Source organism: Trachemys scripta, chromosome 14, assembly GCF_013100865.1.
Source record: "Trachemys scripta elegans isolate TJP31775 chromosome 14, CAS_Tse_1.0, whole genome shotgun sequence".
In the NCBI taxonomy this organism is placed as follows: domain Eukaryota; kingdom Metazoa; phylum Chordata; order Testudines; family Emydidae; genus Trachemys; species Trachemys scripta.
The window spans coordinates 200,014-217,468 of NC_048311.1; the positions used below are offsets into that span (position 1 = coordinate 200,014).

The 17,455-nt window shown below is 52.8% G+C and overlaps 1 protein-coding gene across 1 annotated transcript; it reads right to left on the reverse strand.

Moving 5' to 3' along the window:
* Positions 1–367: 367 nt before the first annotated feature.
* On the reverse strand, positions 368–1,358 carry LOC117887474 (olfactory receptor 2A25-like). The gene is made up of 2 exons (XM_034790119.1): positions 945–1,358; positions 368–466 (listed from the first exon to the last, which is right to left on the reverse strand). The coding sequence occupies exons 1-2, from the start codon at positions 1,356–1,358 to the stop codon at positions 368–370; spliced, it is 513 nt and encodes a 170-aa protein (XP_034646010.1).
* Positions 1,359–17,455: the final 16,097 nt, after the last annotated feature.

Sequence of the window (17,455 nt, forward strand, 5' to 3'; positions counted from 1 at the left end):
CAGCCGAATATTGAGAAGGTGCTGAAACTATTTTTGAAATGAAAATAAAAAACCCATGCACACGCTCACTGGGAAGTGGGATTCTTGGGGGTGGAAGAGTTGGTGGGAAAGGGAGAGAGGTGTTTTTGGGGCCGTGAGAGGAAGGGTGATTTTGGGGAGGAAGATAAATGAGGAGGGTGTATAAGAGACAGGTTGGGTGTGAGGAGATGGGAGGGATGGGGCACTGGGAAGAGGAACATGAGGATGACAGTAACCTGGGGGAAAATGGGGACGGGGCACCTGACAATCCCACATTCCTCTCCCATGTCTGTACCAATATCTGGGGGTTCCCAACCCATATATCGGGGTCCAACCCTCCCTGCTCCCTTCACGTGATCTTGGTGGCTTTGTCCTTGCCCTTCTGGGGGGCTGAACCCGTCTCCTTAAACCCTTCCCCATGTGTGCCGAGTCTAGGGAAGCGCAACCCCTTGAGGTGTGAAGATGAGAAGAGGCACATGTGGAGCGTGCACCGACAACACCATGAAACCCTGCTGGCACTGGCATGGCTGGTACGAGTGAAACAGTTCACACCTCTCTGAATGATTGTTTCAGGCTGTACCATCTCCCGGAGCGATTCTCACTCAGCTCAGAATAGCTCATTAAGATGAACAGGCCATTTCACTGAGCCTCCTATGTTCCAAATGGATGCGTCCATCTTTGTGCTGCACTTATGCAGAGGTTCTGGGGGTGAATGTGAGGGGAACCCAGACAGGCACAGAATACAGCTCCTGTCCAGAAAAAAACATGGTGGTTCTGAAAAGATCCTTTTGCTTCTCTCGTCATCCATATCCACTGCTATCTACAGCTGATGCCCAATGGGCGTCCCCAGGGCTTTGTTGAAATAAATATGTGTTTGTGGCACAGACATATGAACTACAATAGCTAAGAGCCCAGTGGCACCAGACTCCCAGCATGAACGTGCCATAGTGTAGAGGATGACAGATGACAATGTAGCGGTCATAGGCCATGACCCCCAGCAGGAGGCACTCGATCCCCCCGAAGGAGATGAAGAAGAGCATTTGAGAGAGGCAGAAAGCCCTTGAGATGGACTTGTCCTGCAAGAGATAATTGGCCAACATCTTGGGCATGGTGGAGCTGGTGGAGCTAATGTCCACCACTGAAAGGTTGCCCAGGAGGAAATACATGAGTGTGTGGAGCCTGGAGTCCAGACTGATCAGCGGTAAGATGAGCACGTTGTCCATCAGGGCCACCAGGTAAATGGCTGTGAAGACCCCAAAGAGGATGAGCTGCTCCTGCATGTTGCTGGAGAGACCTAGGAGGCTGAATTTGGTCCCCAAGGTTCTGTTCTCCCCCCACATCAGCTCCAGGAGGTCCATCTCCTACAAGCAGAGGAAGGGCAGTGGTGTGATAAGTGGATCGACAAATTCACCCTCTTTGTGAGCTCAACTGTAAAAAGCATATGAAAGTTCCTAAGTTGTCACAACAACCTACAATAACAAAGGTTGATGGGAAAAGGTGGGAAAGAGAGACAGAAAGACTGAAATAGTCCAACAGGACTAATATCCTCCTGATATCACTCAAGGTCTATGTTAAGATCATGCCTGGTAAACAAGAGAAGTGTGGGGCCGGGAATCAGTGAACCAAAATTGTGTGTTGGAAACTAGGCCTAATTGGTGGACAAAATAGCGAGGGGATGGGCTATTCCACCCATCACTCCCTTTGGGGTCCTTCAAGAAAAAAACTTTGGGGGAAAAATGTGGAAGAACAACAGAGGCTACTGGAGCCAGATTCATCATCAGATCTGCCACACACCCCATCCCTACGAATCCAGCTCTTCGTCCTCCTGATCCTGAGAGATGTCCTGGCCAGACCGGGCCAGAGAGAGGGACCCAGAGGACATCGTCACCCCCCACCTGCTCCAGATGAATCCCAAACCCCACCCAAGATTAAATGGGATCGAACTTCAATAGCAGCATCTCCGAAAACAGCAGCTCCAGCCCATCTCAGCTAACTTCTCTTTCCCCCACAAGGACAGTTATTACCATCTCTGATACCATCTAAAAGACTGTCTGATGAGGGGGATTTTCCTTCTAAAACTCTCCCAGCTCAAGGCCAGAGGAATGAGGGATGTTGTTCAAATGAAGCCTTATTGAATGCTTTACATTTCAAATGCTTTAGCTGCTTTTCCTCCTTTTCCTTGTCTTTGATAACAGGTTAAAGGCATGTTTCATGGTGTGTTTGCCATGGCACTGAGCAGGCTGAGGTCTCTGGATACCAAACCTGTACGTTGCTTAACATGTCTAATGCTCGACAGTGACTGGAGTCTGTTAGCACCTTTGGCCCATTTATTCCATCTACATTAGTACAACCTGGTCCAACAGGGAGGGAGCTAGCGGGGTGCTGAGCAGACCCAGGCTGCATTCTCTGCTCTACCACACAGTGACTTAGCACCAGATTTTATGTACTTGAAAACTGTTATCACGTCCCCTCTCAGTCTTCTCTTCTCCAGACTAAACATATCCAACTTTTTTTCAATCTTCCCTCATAGATCATGTTTTCCAGATCTTTCATCATTTTTGTTGCTCTTCTCTGGACTTTCTCCAATTTGTCCACATCTTTTCTGAAATTTGGCAACCAGAACTGGACACAGTATTCCATGTGAGGCCTAATCAGTGTAGAGTAGAGTGAAAGAATTACTTCTTGTGTCTTGCTTACTACACTCCTGCTAATACATCCCAGATTTATGTTTGCTTTTTTTGCAACAGCGTTACACTGTTGACTCATATTTAGCTTGTGATACACTATGACCCCCAAATCCCTTTCCGCAGTACTCCTTCCTAGGCAGTCCTTTCCCATTTTCTATGTGTGCCACTGATTGTTTCTTCCTAAGTGGAGTACTTTGCATTTGTCCTTATTGAATTTTATTCTATTTACTTTTATACTATTTATTTCTCCAGTTTGTCAAGATCATTTTTAATTATAATCCTATCCTTCAAAGCATTTGCAACCCATCCCAGCTTGGTATTGTCTGCAAAGTTTATAACTGTACTTTCTATGCCATTATCTAAATTATTGATGAAGATATTGAACAGAACCGGACACAGAAATGATCCCTGTGGGACCCCCACTCGTTATGCACTTCCAGCATGACTGTGAACCACTGATAATCACTCAGTGCCAGTAAACATCTCAGCTTGAGTGCATGGATGGAAATCTTTATGCCACTATGAATTGCAATGTATAGTCTTCAGCCTGGGGGATAATAAGTATTGCTCTACTGCGTGTCCTCCAGGGGGTCACCTGAGATATTGGAGACTCAAGCTCAAGTTTCTTCTCTATTGACTGTTTAATTATTTATTTAAAAGTTGAACATCTTCAAGAGGAGAGACTGAGAAGAACTCAACTCAGACTAACGCACAGTCCAATGTCAGGGATGTTTTCCTGTAACGGGGGAGACCAACATTCAATTTCTTTATCCTCATCAGATGGCAGCTGCGGTGAATGAATCCAGGTTTCTTACATCTTTGGTGAATGCCCTTACCACTGGGTAAGGCTTAGGAGGGAGCACCCTACCACTACCATCATGGAGTTCGCCTTCTGTGGCTTTGGGAATCTTTACTTGGCTTTTTGCAAACTACCTGAAAGTCTAAACAACATTTTTCAGGATGATACAGATTAAAACACTTTGCCTTGACATTACCAATGCATTGGCTCATTTCGAGGGCAAAATTTGTTTGACTTTTCAATCACCAAAAATTGTTTTTAAAAATGTTATTTTCAATTTAACCTGAAACTAAACATTAGTTTCAATTTTTTTAAATAGCAAGTGAACCAAAAAAAGTCCATTATTCACCCAACTCTACCCATAATGACTTGGCCAGTCAGAGCCTAACAGATTAGATCTCTATTCTATTCTATTCTATTCTGTTCTATTCTAAGCACTAAAAAAGATCCCATCTCTGTTGTTGCTGAAGTGCCTGATAAAATTAGGAAGAAGGATGTTCTAAATGAGATGTTTCTACTTCGTTGGCACATTATGTCCCCAGGTGCCTGCTGAGTGTCAGTGTTGAAGTTTCAGGTCTCTGATTGTATATTGGCTGCTGACTCCTAAAGCAGACCAACTTTGATCATTTAATCATATCTCACCAAAAAGTTGAAGTCTTTCAGTAGAGTTCATGGACAATATATGTCAAAGGTGTGCATGAGGGATCCAAAAATACAATTATCCCATTTTAATCGTTCTGTTTGCTTCCCACCTAGAAATGACATGGAACAAAGAAGCCCTGAGTATTTCTCTCCTGCTCTAACTCCTGGCTTAGCTCTTCCATCTCAGTGCCAGAACCAAAATTCAGCGGTCATGGGATTTCATCTGCTTTGGAGGCCAGTCAAATGTCCAGTTCTTCCTCTCTGTCCCAAATAGTCTCCTTGCGCCATCTCAGCACAGGAAGGAATTTTCAAAGCCTCTAATGTTTGCATGGCTAGAATAAACACATAAAGAGACTGAAACACTCTATGAAGTTTTTAATGCCTCCTCTTGTGAAAGAATCCCCAAATCTCCAAAGCAGCAACTATCTCGATCAGGGGTGGGGAAACTAGGCCCCCCACATCCCCCTTTTTATCCGGTTGGCGAAAGGGAGTGGGGATCTGGCCACGCTCCGCTGTGGGAACTGGGCTGCGGGTCTGGCCGCGCTCCGTCCCGCGCTCCGGCCGGGGGTGTGGAGCCAACGGTCTGGCCGCGCATCTCCCGGCGCTCCGGCCGGGGGAGTGCAGCTGGGGTTTTGGACGCGTTCCGCCCGGGAATCCGGACCCGAGAGCGGGTCCGGGGGTCTGGCGCACTCGGGCCGGTGCTGCAACCGGAGTAGCGGGGCCCGGCGCTTCGGCTGTGGGAGCGGGTCCGTCAGTTTTGCTGCTCTCTGCCTGGGTCTGTGGCGGGGGAGCAGGGCCGGGGTCTGGCCGTGCTCTGACCATTGCTGCAACCGAGGGAGTGGGGTCTGGCGCTCCAGCCGGGAGAGCTGGGAATAGGGCTTGCAGCATTCTGCCCGGCGCTCCGGCCGGGAGAGCAGGGCCATGGGGCTGGCCAAGCTCCACCTGGCGCTCCGTCCTGGAGAGCGGGTCCAGAGGTCTCGCGGTGCTCCAGGGGGTGCTGCAACTGGAGCGGGGAGCGGGTTCTGGGGTGCCGACTGGGATAGCGGGGCCAGGGGTTTCGCTGCGCTCCGTCCAGGGCTGTGGCCGGGAGAGCGGGTCCGGGGGTCTGCTCATGCTCTGGCGGGTGCTGCAACCGGGAGAGCGGGGTCTGGCGCTCTGGCCGGGAGAGCGGGGCCGGCGTTTTGGTACATTAGCCAGGAGGAAGCAGATCGTGAGTGTTTTTGACCCCAAACCCCATCCCTCCTGATTCGCAACCATATCCCTGGACCAGTGACAGGTGCATGGGCAGCCAAGTCATTGGAAATAAACAAGGAGGAAGCCAGTGGAAAAAATGAAAGTGGCCATTCAGGTATCACCTTGGGCTCAGGGGCATGCTAGTCAGGAGGAAGCAGATCGATCAAAGGGGCCACTCTGGTATCACCTTGGGCTCAGGGGCATGCTCCGTACCCCCAAACCTTACCTCCCTTTTCACGGATTCACACACAAAAAGTGAAACAGCGCGCCTCAATTGTCCAATAGATCAATTTGGCAGATTAGCCAGGAGGAAGCAGATCGTGAGTGTTTTCGACCACAAACCCTATCCCTCCTGATTCGCAACCCCATGGACCAGGCGGTAGCATGTAGCCCAGATGGTCACGTTGCATGGCGGAAACTGCACCCAGTTGCAAAACGGGAGGGATGCTATATGTGTAGTCAAACCGTGTGGTCATACATGATGCAAACAGCTCTCACTCCCAATTCCCTACTTTGGGTGTACTGAGCATGCCCAGTAACCTTCACTGTAGCCACTGCCCTCTCTCTGCCCTTACTTCTACTTATGATTTGCTGCCTCCTCTTTGGAGGGGTTTAAAAGGATTAAGGGGGGGGAAATCACAGTGGCGGGGCTGTCAGGGTCTGAGCAGGGGGCAGAAATTTACTGGCCAGGGGCGATCAAGCTACTGTAGGTAGCGGCAGAAGAGGGGCTGGAGGGGAAAAATCCAGGGTCGGGGGTAGGAGCCGGGGTTAAGCCTGGTGGGGAGACGCTGCCAGACCCCTTGTGGGGACAAAACCCCCGTTTAGGGAGGGCGAGAGGGCGGAACAGTGACCCCGGGAATGAGGCACCCGCTGTGCTCGCTAATCTAAGGGTGGGGGGGTGCAGAGGCTGTTTTCATTCTGCTCACAGGACATTGCATGTCAGCCCAGGAGCAGAGGGCAGGTTCCTGGGGCTGGGGTCTTAAAGGCACAGGCCTCCCAATTCCTAGACTGCCAAAGCTTAAGACACCGCAGCTCCTCTTTATCCTATACAAGTGTTGCAGGGCTACTTTACTGCTCCAGCCAGGAGACTGAATGCTGTGAAATATTGTACAGACACTCCCTCCCTCAAACTCTACATCACACATTTTGAATATGTAAAAGTCTCTTCTATCAGTTTCTATGTCTATATGAAATCACTGCAGCTCCTCTCTCTAATACAATGTGCTGAGTTCCTAACTCCCTCCCAGAGCCCACATGTCCACACCCCCTCCTATACCCCAATCCCCTGCCCCAGGGCAGATCCTGCACCCTCACTCAAACTCCCCATAGCCTGCAACCCTAATGCACCCCAACTCCATCCCAGAGCCTGCACCCCAAAAAGAGCCCGATTAACCTTTTGTGGGTCCGGTGCTAAACATATTTGTATGCCCCCATGGGGGAAATGGGGACATGGGGCAGGGGGACAGAGTCCTCAGAGCGAGGGGCTGGCTGGGGGCAATAGGAGATGGGTCATTGCATGGCAGGGACAGCCCCGCTCCACCCAGCCCAGTACAAGGGCACTGTTTACAGACCGGGACCTGCCAGACCCACATTGTCCAGCCTGGCCCTGCGCTGCCATCGTGCATCTTCCCCTTCGGGGTGGGCCCATGCTGCACCATGCTACCCCCCTGCCCAGCACCCCTCTGACTCCCTACACCCAGTGCCACACCACCCACAGACCCCCACAAATCCCCATATCCAGTGCCCTTCTAGACCACTCCCCCACCCACTCAGAACCCCCCCACAGATCCTCTCACTGCCTAGTGCCCCCCTAGCTGAAGACCCCCCACAGCCCTCCCACAACTGCACAGTACCCTGCACCTCCCCGCCCAGAGCCCCCCCCACAGATTCCCTCACTGCCCAGTACCCCCACTGCCCCACCGCCACAACTGCACAGTGCCGCGCTCAGACCCCCCCCCACTTCCCAGCACCCCAACACACACAGATCTCCCCCACTGCACAGCCCCCGAAACACACAGATCTTCCCCCCCCCCCCTGCACAGCACCCCCCCCCCCCCCGACCCACTAGAGACCTACTCTCCCACATCCTAACCCCCAGCCACAATAGCCGGCCCTGATGGGAGGTGATTGTGTCTGCCAGGCTGAGCCAGCAGCGCAGCCAGAGCTGGTCCTGGGGCAGGATAATTCCGGCCCCTGGGGAGTGGTGCAATCAGCCAGGCTGGAGCAGGAGCAAAGCCTACCCAGGCAAGGCTCCCTCAGGACCCAGCTGAGCCTCTCACACCCCTGCCACTGTCCCCTGTGACTGGCTGAGACTGCAGCCTCTGCACCAGTCCCAGGTGGCTCTTCCCCCGGGGAGGCAGATGGGGTCCCATAGGTCCCAGGCAGGGGAGACAGCTCAGAGCTGGAGCAGTGCTGGGGAGCGGGGCAGATCCCTGAGACGTGACTCCTGAGATCCCACCCAGCCCACCCACACCCATTGGCCCCGTGGCCAGCAGCCCTGCTGAGCTTGCATGGTGGCCCCCAGCTGCTGGGCGATGATCCCCCTACAGCAGCAGCATAGCCAGGTTCTAACATCAGGGGAGCGAACACATAAAACAAGGCACCACCCAACATATCAAATTACTAATTACATACTTTAAAATTTGTTATACATATTTATTCTGTACTTAAAATAAAAACACAAGAATGATCCAGCCACAGAAGGGTTTGCACAGCCGGCATTTTGCAGGAGAACTTTAGATTATACTTAGATATACTTTTGATTCTAGAAAGTGAATGACAGAATACAGTAATTTATAATTTTCACAGCTTTAAAAAAATACTGGCCATTTTTTCTAGTTACTAATTTCATTTTAAAATCAATCAATGAAATGCAATTTATTTATAATAGATCGTAATACTAAAGTCACCAAAAAGGCATAACAAATAGAAGTTTTATGAGAATTGGTGAGCAAAGATCTCATAGCTCTTCGGGGTTGGACAAAGCAGTAATTTCCCTTAAAGTAGTTTTATTCATGGTTTTTTTAAAAAACAGAAGACATCTCTATGACACAGGTTGGCAGTATAACATTTTTGAAACACTGAGTACTGACAGCTAGGCTATTTAACCAATTTAAGACACGCACACTCTCTCTCTCTGTCTTCCTGCTTTCCTATCACCAGTTCTGTTACTACAGGAATGAAATCTAAACATCCTTTAAAAAGGACAGTTACCTGTTCTGTAACTGGCCTTCTTCAAGATGTGTTGCTCCTGTGTATTCCACAGTAGGTGTGCATGCTCGCCATGTGCACCGGTGCCGGAAGTTTTTCCCTTAGCAATACCCATAGTGAGGAAGCACCACTGCGACCCCTGGAGTGGCACCTCTATAGCGTGCTATAAGGGGAGCTGCGCACTCCCCCGACCCTCAGTTCCTTCTTGCCAGACAACTCTGACAGAGGGGAAGGAGGGCGGGATGTGGAATAGACAGGAGCAACACATCTTGAAGAACGCCAGTTACGGAAAGGTAACTGTCCTTTCTTCTTCGAGTGATTGCTCCTGTATATTCCACAGTAGATGACTCCAAGCTATATCTGATGGAGGTGGGTAGGAGTTTAAGGGTTATCGGGACAGAATACTAACCTACCAAACCCGGCGTCATCCCGTGCTTGGGAGACGATCACATAGTGCGAGGAAAAGGTGTGGACAGAGGACCACGTGGCAGCCCTACATATGTCCTGGATAGGGACGTGGGCTACATAGATAGCCGACGAGGCTTGCACTCTTGTAGAATGCGCCTTCACTATAGGCGGTGGGGGAACCCCTGCCAAGTCGTAACACATGCGTATGCACGAGGTGATCCAGCGGGAAATGCGCTGGGTGGAAACTGGTTGCCCCCTCATCCACTTGGCCGACGCAAGGAATAGTTGCGAGGACTTCCTGAATGGCCTGGTTTGGTCCAGGTAGAAAGCCAGCGCTCTACGTACGTCTAGCATGTGTAGGCGGCGTTCCTCGTTGGAGGAATGGGGCTTAGGACAGAGTACTGGTAGGAAAATGTCCTAATCCATATGGAAGGCGGAGACCACCTTCAGGAGAAAAGCAGGGTGTGGGCGAAGCTGGACCTTATCTTTGTGGGAAACAGTGTACGGGAGTTCCGAGGTCAAGGCCCTAAGCTCCGAGACCCGACGGGCTGAGGTGATAGCCACCAAGAAAGACACTTTCCAGGATAGGTGGGACCAGGAACATGTGGCCAAGGGTTCAAAGGGAGGACCAGTGAGGCAGGATAACACTAGATTCAGATCCCATTGTGGGACCGGGGCCCTGGCGTACGGGAATGCACGATCTAGGCCCTTTAAAAAACGGGAGGTCATCTGGTGGGAGAACACTGATTGACCTTGCACCGGAGGGTGGAAGGCTGAAGTGGCCGCTAAATGAACCCTGACGGAGGCAGGAGCTAGTCCTTGGGTCCTAAGGGACAGGAGGTAATCGAGAATAAGCTGGAGGGATGCGGATGACAGAGAGGTGCCCCACCTCCCTGCCCACCTGGAAAACCTAGACCATTTGGCAAGGTACGTCTGCCGTGTGGACGGCTTTCTGCTCTCCAGCAGGATTTGTCGCACATCCTCCAAACACCTTCCTTCCCCCTGGTTTAACCATGGAGCAGCCACGCTTTCAGGTGGAGCGCAGCCAGGTTGGCATGGAGAAGGCATCCCCTGTCCTGGAAGAGGAGGTCCAGACGAAGCGGCAGCCTTCGTGGGGGGGGGGGGGGGGGTGCTAAAAGCTGCAGAAGGGTCCCATACCAATGTTGATGGGCCCAATCCGGAGCTATGAGGATAACCCTAGACCTGTCTGCCCTTACTTTCTGCAGAACCTTTCCTATCTGGAGGAAGGGTGGAAAGGCATAGAACAGTTGTCCTGACCACCAGAGGAGGAATGCGTCCGAGATCGCCGCCCTTTCTGCCCTTGCCCTGGAGCAGAACTGGGGGCAGCGCCTGTTCTGGGCGGTAGTGAAGAGGTCAACCCAAGGAGCTCCCCACTCTTGGAAGATCTGATGGGTGACCTTCCAGTGGAGTGCCCACTCGTATTGGTGGGGAAACACCCTGCTGAGGTGATCGGCTCGCACATTATGTGCACTGGGTAGGTGAAAGGCCCATAGGAAGATATCGTGGGCTATACAAAACTCCCAGAGGTCCAGGGCTTCCTGGCACAGGACCGAGGAGCAATGTCCCCCTCCCTGTTGATGTAATACATCATGGACATGTTGTCCGTGAGGATTCTGACCACCTTCCCGCGAAGGTACAAACTGAACGCTATGCACACCAGGCATACTGCCCTGAGCTCCCTGACGTTTATGTGCAGAGACAATTCCAAGGTCTACCACCTGCCTTGGGTTTCAATGTGCCCTATATAGGCTCCCCAGCTCAGGTTCAAGGCATCCGACACCAAGTCTAGTGAGGGAGGAGTGTCCTGGAAGGGGATCCCATTTAGCATATTGCTCAGGAGGTACCACCATTGCAGCACGTTGGGTGGCATAGTGATTACCTTGTCCAGGCTGTTCCTGGACTGGGAATACTGGGAGGCCAACCAGAGGAGGGGCCTCATTCTGAGTCTGGCATGTCGCACCATGGACGTGCATGCTGTCATGTGACCCAGGAGTTGAAGGCACACCCTTGCTGTCATCACGGGGAAGGTCATGACTGAGGCTACGAGACTTTTGAGTGTCTCAAATCTGTCCCGGGGAAGAGAGGCTGTGGCCTCTACAGAGTCTAGGAGAGCCCCTATCAAGTGTACGCGCTGGGCTGGTACCAACGTGGACTTGGCCTTGTTCACCACAAGGCCCAGACCCACGCACTCGGACAGCAGGAATTGCATCTGGGCCTGCACTTGGGACTGAGAGCTTGAGGAGCCAATCAACCAGGTAAGGGAAAATTTGCAGCCTGTTCCTCTGGAGGTGGGCTGCCACCACTGCCATGCATTTGGTAAAAACCCTGGGGGCCATGGAAAGGCCGAAGGGGAGGACCACAAACTGGTAATGGTCCCACCCTACCAGGAAGTGGAGGAAGCACCTGTGACCCTCGAAAATATGGGTGTGTAAATACGCATCCTGGAGGTCCAGGGACACAAACCAATCCCTGGGTCTAAGGAGGGGATGATGGAGGTCAGAGAAACCATGTGTAACTTGTAAAGGACCATAAACCTGTTGAGATTCCGCAGGTCGAGGATGGGCCTGAGTCCGCCTTTTACCTTTGGGATCAGGAAGTACCGGGAGTAAAATCCTTTGCCCTGAAATTCCGCTGGTACCCTCCCCACCGCACCCAGGTTGAGAAGGTGCGCCACCACTTGGTTTAGGAGGGCGGCATGTTCCCAGTCCCCGAGGTCCTCCCTGGATGGGTGGTAGTGGATGGGGGGTGAGGTGAACTGCAACGTGTAGCCCCTGGAAATCGTGCTGAGGACCCACTGGTGTGACGTTTTACGGCACCGCTGCACTGGGAAGGCAGATAAATGGTTGCAGAACACAAACTTTATTAACGGGGGGGCATCTGTGACAACAGGCCCGGTGGCACCCCACAAAGAGTCAAAACGGCCTCTTCCCCCGCCTCTTGCCCTTCGAGGGGCCTGGTCGTGGGGCTGAGCGGCACTGATGCTGAGACCTGCGTCTCTGCTCCCTTGGTCACTTAGGAGAGGGTTCATATTTACCCCTAGCGGGGGGAGCAGAGGTCTGCAGCTCAGGTTTGTCCTTCGCTGGAGGGACATATAGGCCCAGAGTTTGCAGGGTGGTATGGGAGTCTTTCATCCTATGCAGGTGAACATCGGTTTGGTCCGCAAACAGTGCTTTCCCATTGAAGGGAAGGTCCTGCTTCAGAGACTGAGACTCTGCAGACAGACCAGACAGAAAAAGCCATGATGCCCTTCACATGAATACGGCAGACACCATAGAACGGGCTGCCGTGTCCGTCACGTCCGAGGCGGCTTGGAGGGCTGCTTTCGCCACTGCTGACCCTTCCTCCACCAGAGCCTTGAACTCTTTTTTGTCCCACTCTGGGAGAAGAGGCTTGAACTTCGGTAGAGACCCCCAGAAGTTAAAATCACAGTGGCTCAACAGGGTTTGGTGATTCATAGATTCATAGATTCTAGGACTGGAAGGGACCTCGAGAGGTCATCGAGTCCAGTCCCCTGCCCACATGGCAGGACCAAATACCGTCTAGACCATCCCTGATAGACATTTATCTAACCTACTCTTAAATATCTCCAGAGATGGAGATTCCACAACCTCCCTAGGCAATTTATTCCAGTGTTTAACCACTCTGACAGTTAGGAACTTTTTCCTAATGTCCAACCTAGACCTCCCTTGCTGCAGTTTAAACCCATTGCTTCTTGTTCTATCCTTAGAGGCTAAGGTGAACAAGTTTTCTCCCTCCTCCTTATGACACCCTTTTAAATACCTGAAAACTGCTATCATGTCCCCTCTCAGTCTTCTCTTTTCCAAACTAAACAAATCCAATTCTTTCAGCGTTCCTTCATAGGTCATATTCTCAAGACCTTTAATCATTCTTGTTGCTCTTCTCTGGACCCTCTCCAATTTCTCCACATCTTTCTTGGCCACCCGAAGTTGAAAGCTTGCAGAAGAATAAACTTTCCTGCCAAAAGAATCAAGTCTCTTGGTGTCTTTGTCCTTGGGGGTGCAGGCTGGCCGTGACGTTCCCGATGGTTGACTGACTCCACCACCAGGGAGTTAGGTGTCGGGTGGGAGTACAGGTACTCGTGTCCCTTAGCCAGTACTTTTTTTCTGCTTTCTTGGAGATGGGCACCAAGAAAGCTGGGGTCTGCCACAGGGCAGTTGATATGTTGGCCCCACCTTGCTGAAAGGGTAAGGCAACACGGCCCGGTGCCGAGGAGGACAGAACACTGAAAAGGGTGTCCAACGGCTCCTCCATCTCCTCAGTCTGGAGTTGGAGATTCGAGGCTACCTTTTTGAGGAGCTCCTGGTGAGCTTTAAAGTCCTCTTGTACAACTGACAGAGGTGCCGCTATGGTCTCCTCCAGTGCCGGTGAGGGGGCTGGTCCGGCTACCAGGGCATCAGGAGGTGCCACTGGTTCAACTCCCAAGACCAAGTCAGGGCCCGGTGCTGCCTGTTCAGTGCCCATCAACTTCTGACTCTGTCGAGGGGGACACACCGAATAGGTCGGGGATGCCCCGGCTACTGAGCGGGGTCTCGCCTGGGCAGGCAATTGTGTCCATGGTGCCCATTGACACCACTGGCCCTGCCACGGCACCCCTTGCCAGACTGGCTTGGATGCCAAGCGGTGCGGGCTGCTCTTGGGACCTGGAGCGGTTCAGGGACGGGTGGCTGGGTGCCGAGGCCGAGGTCGCTGTTGACTGCACGGTGCCGTAGGAGTGATGGGAGCGTCTACGGTCATGCTGGCGCCGACCTCGAGATCTGGATCTCGATGATGATGAGGAGCGGTACTCGACTGAAGTGCTGCTCTCATAGTCGTCCTAGTGATCATAGCTTCGACGCTTAGGTGCCGGTAATGCCTGAGGAGAGCTCCATCTATGGAGTCTAGCGGAGTGGGCACTCGAGCCCGAGCATCCATAACAATGGCATCGGGATCTGCTCCTGTAGCTCCTATCCAAAGAGGAGCATCAACACCGCTTGTCTAGGTGCCTGCACTCCCAATGGGGGAGTGGAGGACCTTCGAGGCTCCCATGCAGGTGACTCAGCCAGTCTGATTGGATGCGAGCTATGTGAGGACCTCAGTGAACGGGGCGCATGGTCCTCGGAGCCCGGGCTGTCTCTTGTCAGGGAGGGCTGTTGTGCTCCCAACGGCGGCTTCCCTCAAGACTGGGGGCCCGTCTCGGGTGGCGCACCAGGCACCGGGAGGGTAAGGATGTCATGCATAGCCCGTGCAGCCTCCGGCATCGATGGCATTCTCACCATGGGAGAGACAGGCATGGACAGGACCGGACTACTCCACTCGGAGTGAGTCGGAGGTCTGGGTCCCGGGGGGGATCTTAGGCTGCCCAACTTGGGTCCGGCCTCACTCCTGTCCTTTTGTTGGTGCCACTGAGTCTTCCCTTGCTTCTTAGCAGGTGAGCGGTGCCGACTGGTGGAGGGTGCCTCGCTCTGCACCGAGGATGAGGCACCTGGTGCCGAGTCCGATCGGCGTGCTGGTGCCGGGGCCAACGCAGATTCCATCAGCAGGGCCCGGAGCCGGATATCTCTCTCACGTTTCGTTCAAGACTTGAACGACCGACAGATCTTATAGTGATCAGATACGTAAGTCTCGCCCAAGCAGTGAAGACACTGAGTGTGCAGGTCATTTCTTGGCATAGAACTGTGAGTGGAGTCACACGACTTGAAGCCTGGGGCATGGGGCATGCCCCACACCAGGCACCAAACTAAAGAAGTTATCCAACTAAGGAGAAGATGAATACTACTAAGGCTACAAGAAGGGCTACAGCAAGGCTGGAGCACAAAGTCCCAACTATCTTCACTGGCGGCAAGAAGGAACTGAGGGTAGGGGGAGTGAGCAGCTCCCCTTATAACGCACTATAGAGGCGCCACTCCAGGGATTGCAGTGGTGCTCCCCCACTATGGGTACGGCTAAGGAAAAAACTTCTGGCACCGGTGCACGTGGCGAGCACGCACACCTACTGTGGAATACACAGGAGTAATCACTCGAAGAAAGGACAGTTACCTGTTCCGTAACTGGCGTTTTTCGAGATGTGTTGCTCAGGTGTATTCCACTATAGGTGTGCGTGCTCGCCATGTGCATCGGTACCGGAAGTTTTTCCCTTAGCAGTACCCATAGTGGGGGAGCACCGCTGCGACCCCTGGAGTGGCGCCGACATATCGCGCCATAAAGGGGACTGCCTGCTCCCCCCCAGCCTCAGTTCCTTCTTGCCAGACAATTCCGACAGTAGGGAAGGAGGGTGGGATGTGGAATACACCTGAGCAACACATCTCGAAGAACGCCAGTTACGGATCAGGTAACTGTCCTTTCTTCTTCGAGTGATTACTCATGTGTATTCCACTATAGGTGACTCCAAGCTATCTCTGATGGAGGTGGGTAGGAGTGTAAGTATGAACTGTCAAGGGTTACCTGGGTGGAGCACCGCTCTACCAAACCCAGCGTCATCCCGTGATTGGGAGACGATCGCATAGTGCGATGAGCAAGTGTGGCCAGAGGACCAAGTAGCAGCCCTACAGATGTTCTGGATAGGGACATGAGCCACATAGGCCACAGACGAGGCCTGGGCTCTCATCAAATGAGCCTTCACTATAAGATGCGGGGGAACCCCTGCCAGGTCATAGCAGGTGTGAATGCACGAAGTAATCCAGCGGGAGATCCTCTGGGTGGAGACTGGGCGTCCCCTCATGCGCTCGGCCGAAGCAATAAAAAGCTGCAGGGACCTCCTAAAAGGCTTGGTTCTGTCTAAGGCTAGGTCTACACTACCCGCCTGAATCGTCGGGTAGAAATCGACCTCTCGGGGATCGATTTATCACATCCCGTGGGGACGCGACAATCAATCCCCGAATCGACGCTCTTACTCCACCAGCGGAGGTGGGAGTAAGCGCCGTCGACAGAAAGCCGCAGAAGTCGATTTTGCCGCCGTCCTCACAGCGGGGTAAGTCGGCTGCAATACGTCGAATTCAGCTACGCTATTCACGTAGCTGAATTTGCGTATCTTAAATCGACTCCCCGCTGTAGTGTAGATGTACCCTAAGTAAAAGGCCAGTGCTCTGCACATGTCTAACATGTGCAGGTGGCATTCCTCATTAGAGGAATGAGGCTTAGGACAGAGGATCGGGAGGAAAATGTCCTGATCCATGTGTAAAGCCGAGATTACCTTCGGCAAAAAGACAGGGTGAGGGCGGAGCTGAACCTTGTCCTTTTGACAAACCATATACGGCAGTTCAGAGGTCAGGGTCCTGAGCTCGGAGACCCGGTGGGCTGATGTGATAGCTACTAAGAACGCCACCTTCCACGACAGGTGGGACCACAAACATGTGGCTAATGGCTCAAAAGGAGGCCCTGTGAGGCGGGAGAGTACCAGGTTTAGATCCCATAGTGGGATTGGGGGTCTGGCGTAAGGGAATGCCCAATCTAACCCTTTCAGAAACCAGACCGTCATGTGACGTGAAAACACAGAGAGGCCCTGCACCGGAGGATGGAAGGCCAAGAAAGCCGCCAGGTGCACCCTGACAGAGGAGGGTGCAAGACCTTGAGTCCTAAGGGACAGGAGGTAATCGAGGACTTGTTGGATAGGTGCAGAGGAGGGAGAGGAACCTCTATCTCTTGCCCACCTAGAGAACCTAGACCACTTAGCCAGGTAGGTTCACCGCATGGAGGGTTTCCTACTTTCCAGCAGGATCCTCCTGATGTCCTCAGAACACCTGCCCTCCTCCGCATTCAACCATGAAGCAGCCACACTGTCAGATGAAGCGTGGCTAGGTTGGGATGGAGGAGACGTCCTGCCTCCTCGGAGAGGAGGTCCGGGCATAATGGCAGCCTGCAAAGGGGGGGGCGGGGCGCTAAGAGTTGCAGGAGGGACCCGTACCAATGCTGATGGGCCCAATCCGGGGCTATGAGGATCATCCTCGCTCCATCTGACTTCACCTTCTGCAACACCTTGTCTATTAAGAGGAAGGCCTGAAGGCGTACAACAGGGGCCCCGACCATGGAAACAGGAACGCATCCGATATCGCCCCGTCACCCTGCCCTGCCCTGGAGCAGAATCGATGACACTGTCAATTCTGGGCGGTGGCTAACAGGTCTACGTGGGGAGTGCCCCACTGTAGGAAGATCCAGCTGGCCACGTCCCTGTCAATGGACCACTCGTGCTGCTGGGAGAATACCATTGGAGGCCTGCCACCACCCTGGGTGGCACTGTGACCACCATGTCCAAGCTGACCCTGGCCTGGGAATACCTGGAGGCCAACCACACCTGGAGGGGCCTCATTCAAAGCCTGGCATGTTGCACTACATAGGTGCATGCTGCCATGTGGCCTAGGACCTGAAGGCATACCCGTGCCGTGGTTACTGGATATGCTGTGATCTGGGAAATGAGAGCTTTGAGCGTCTCGAACTTGTCCCT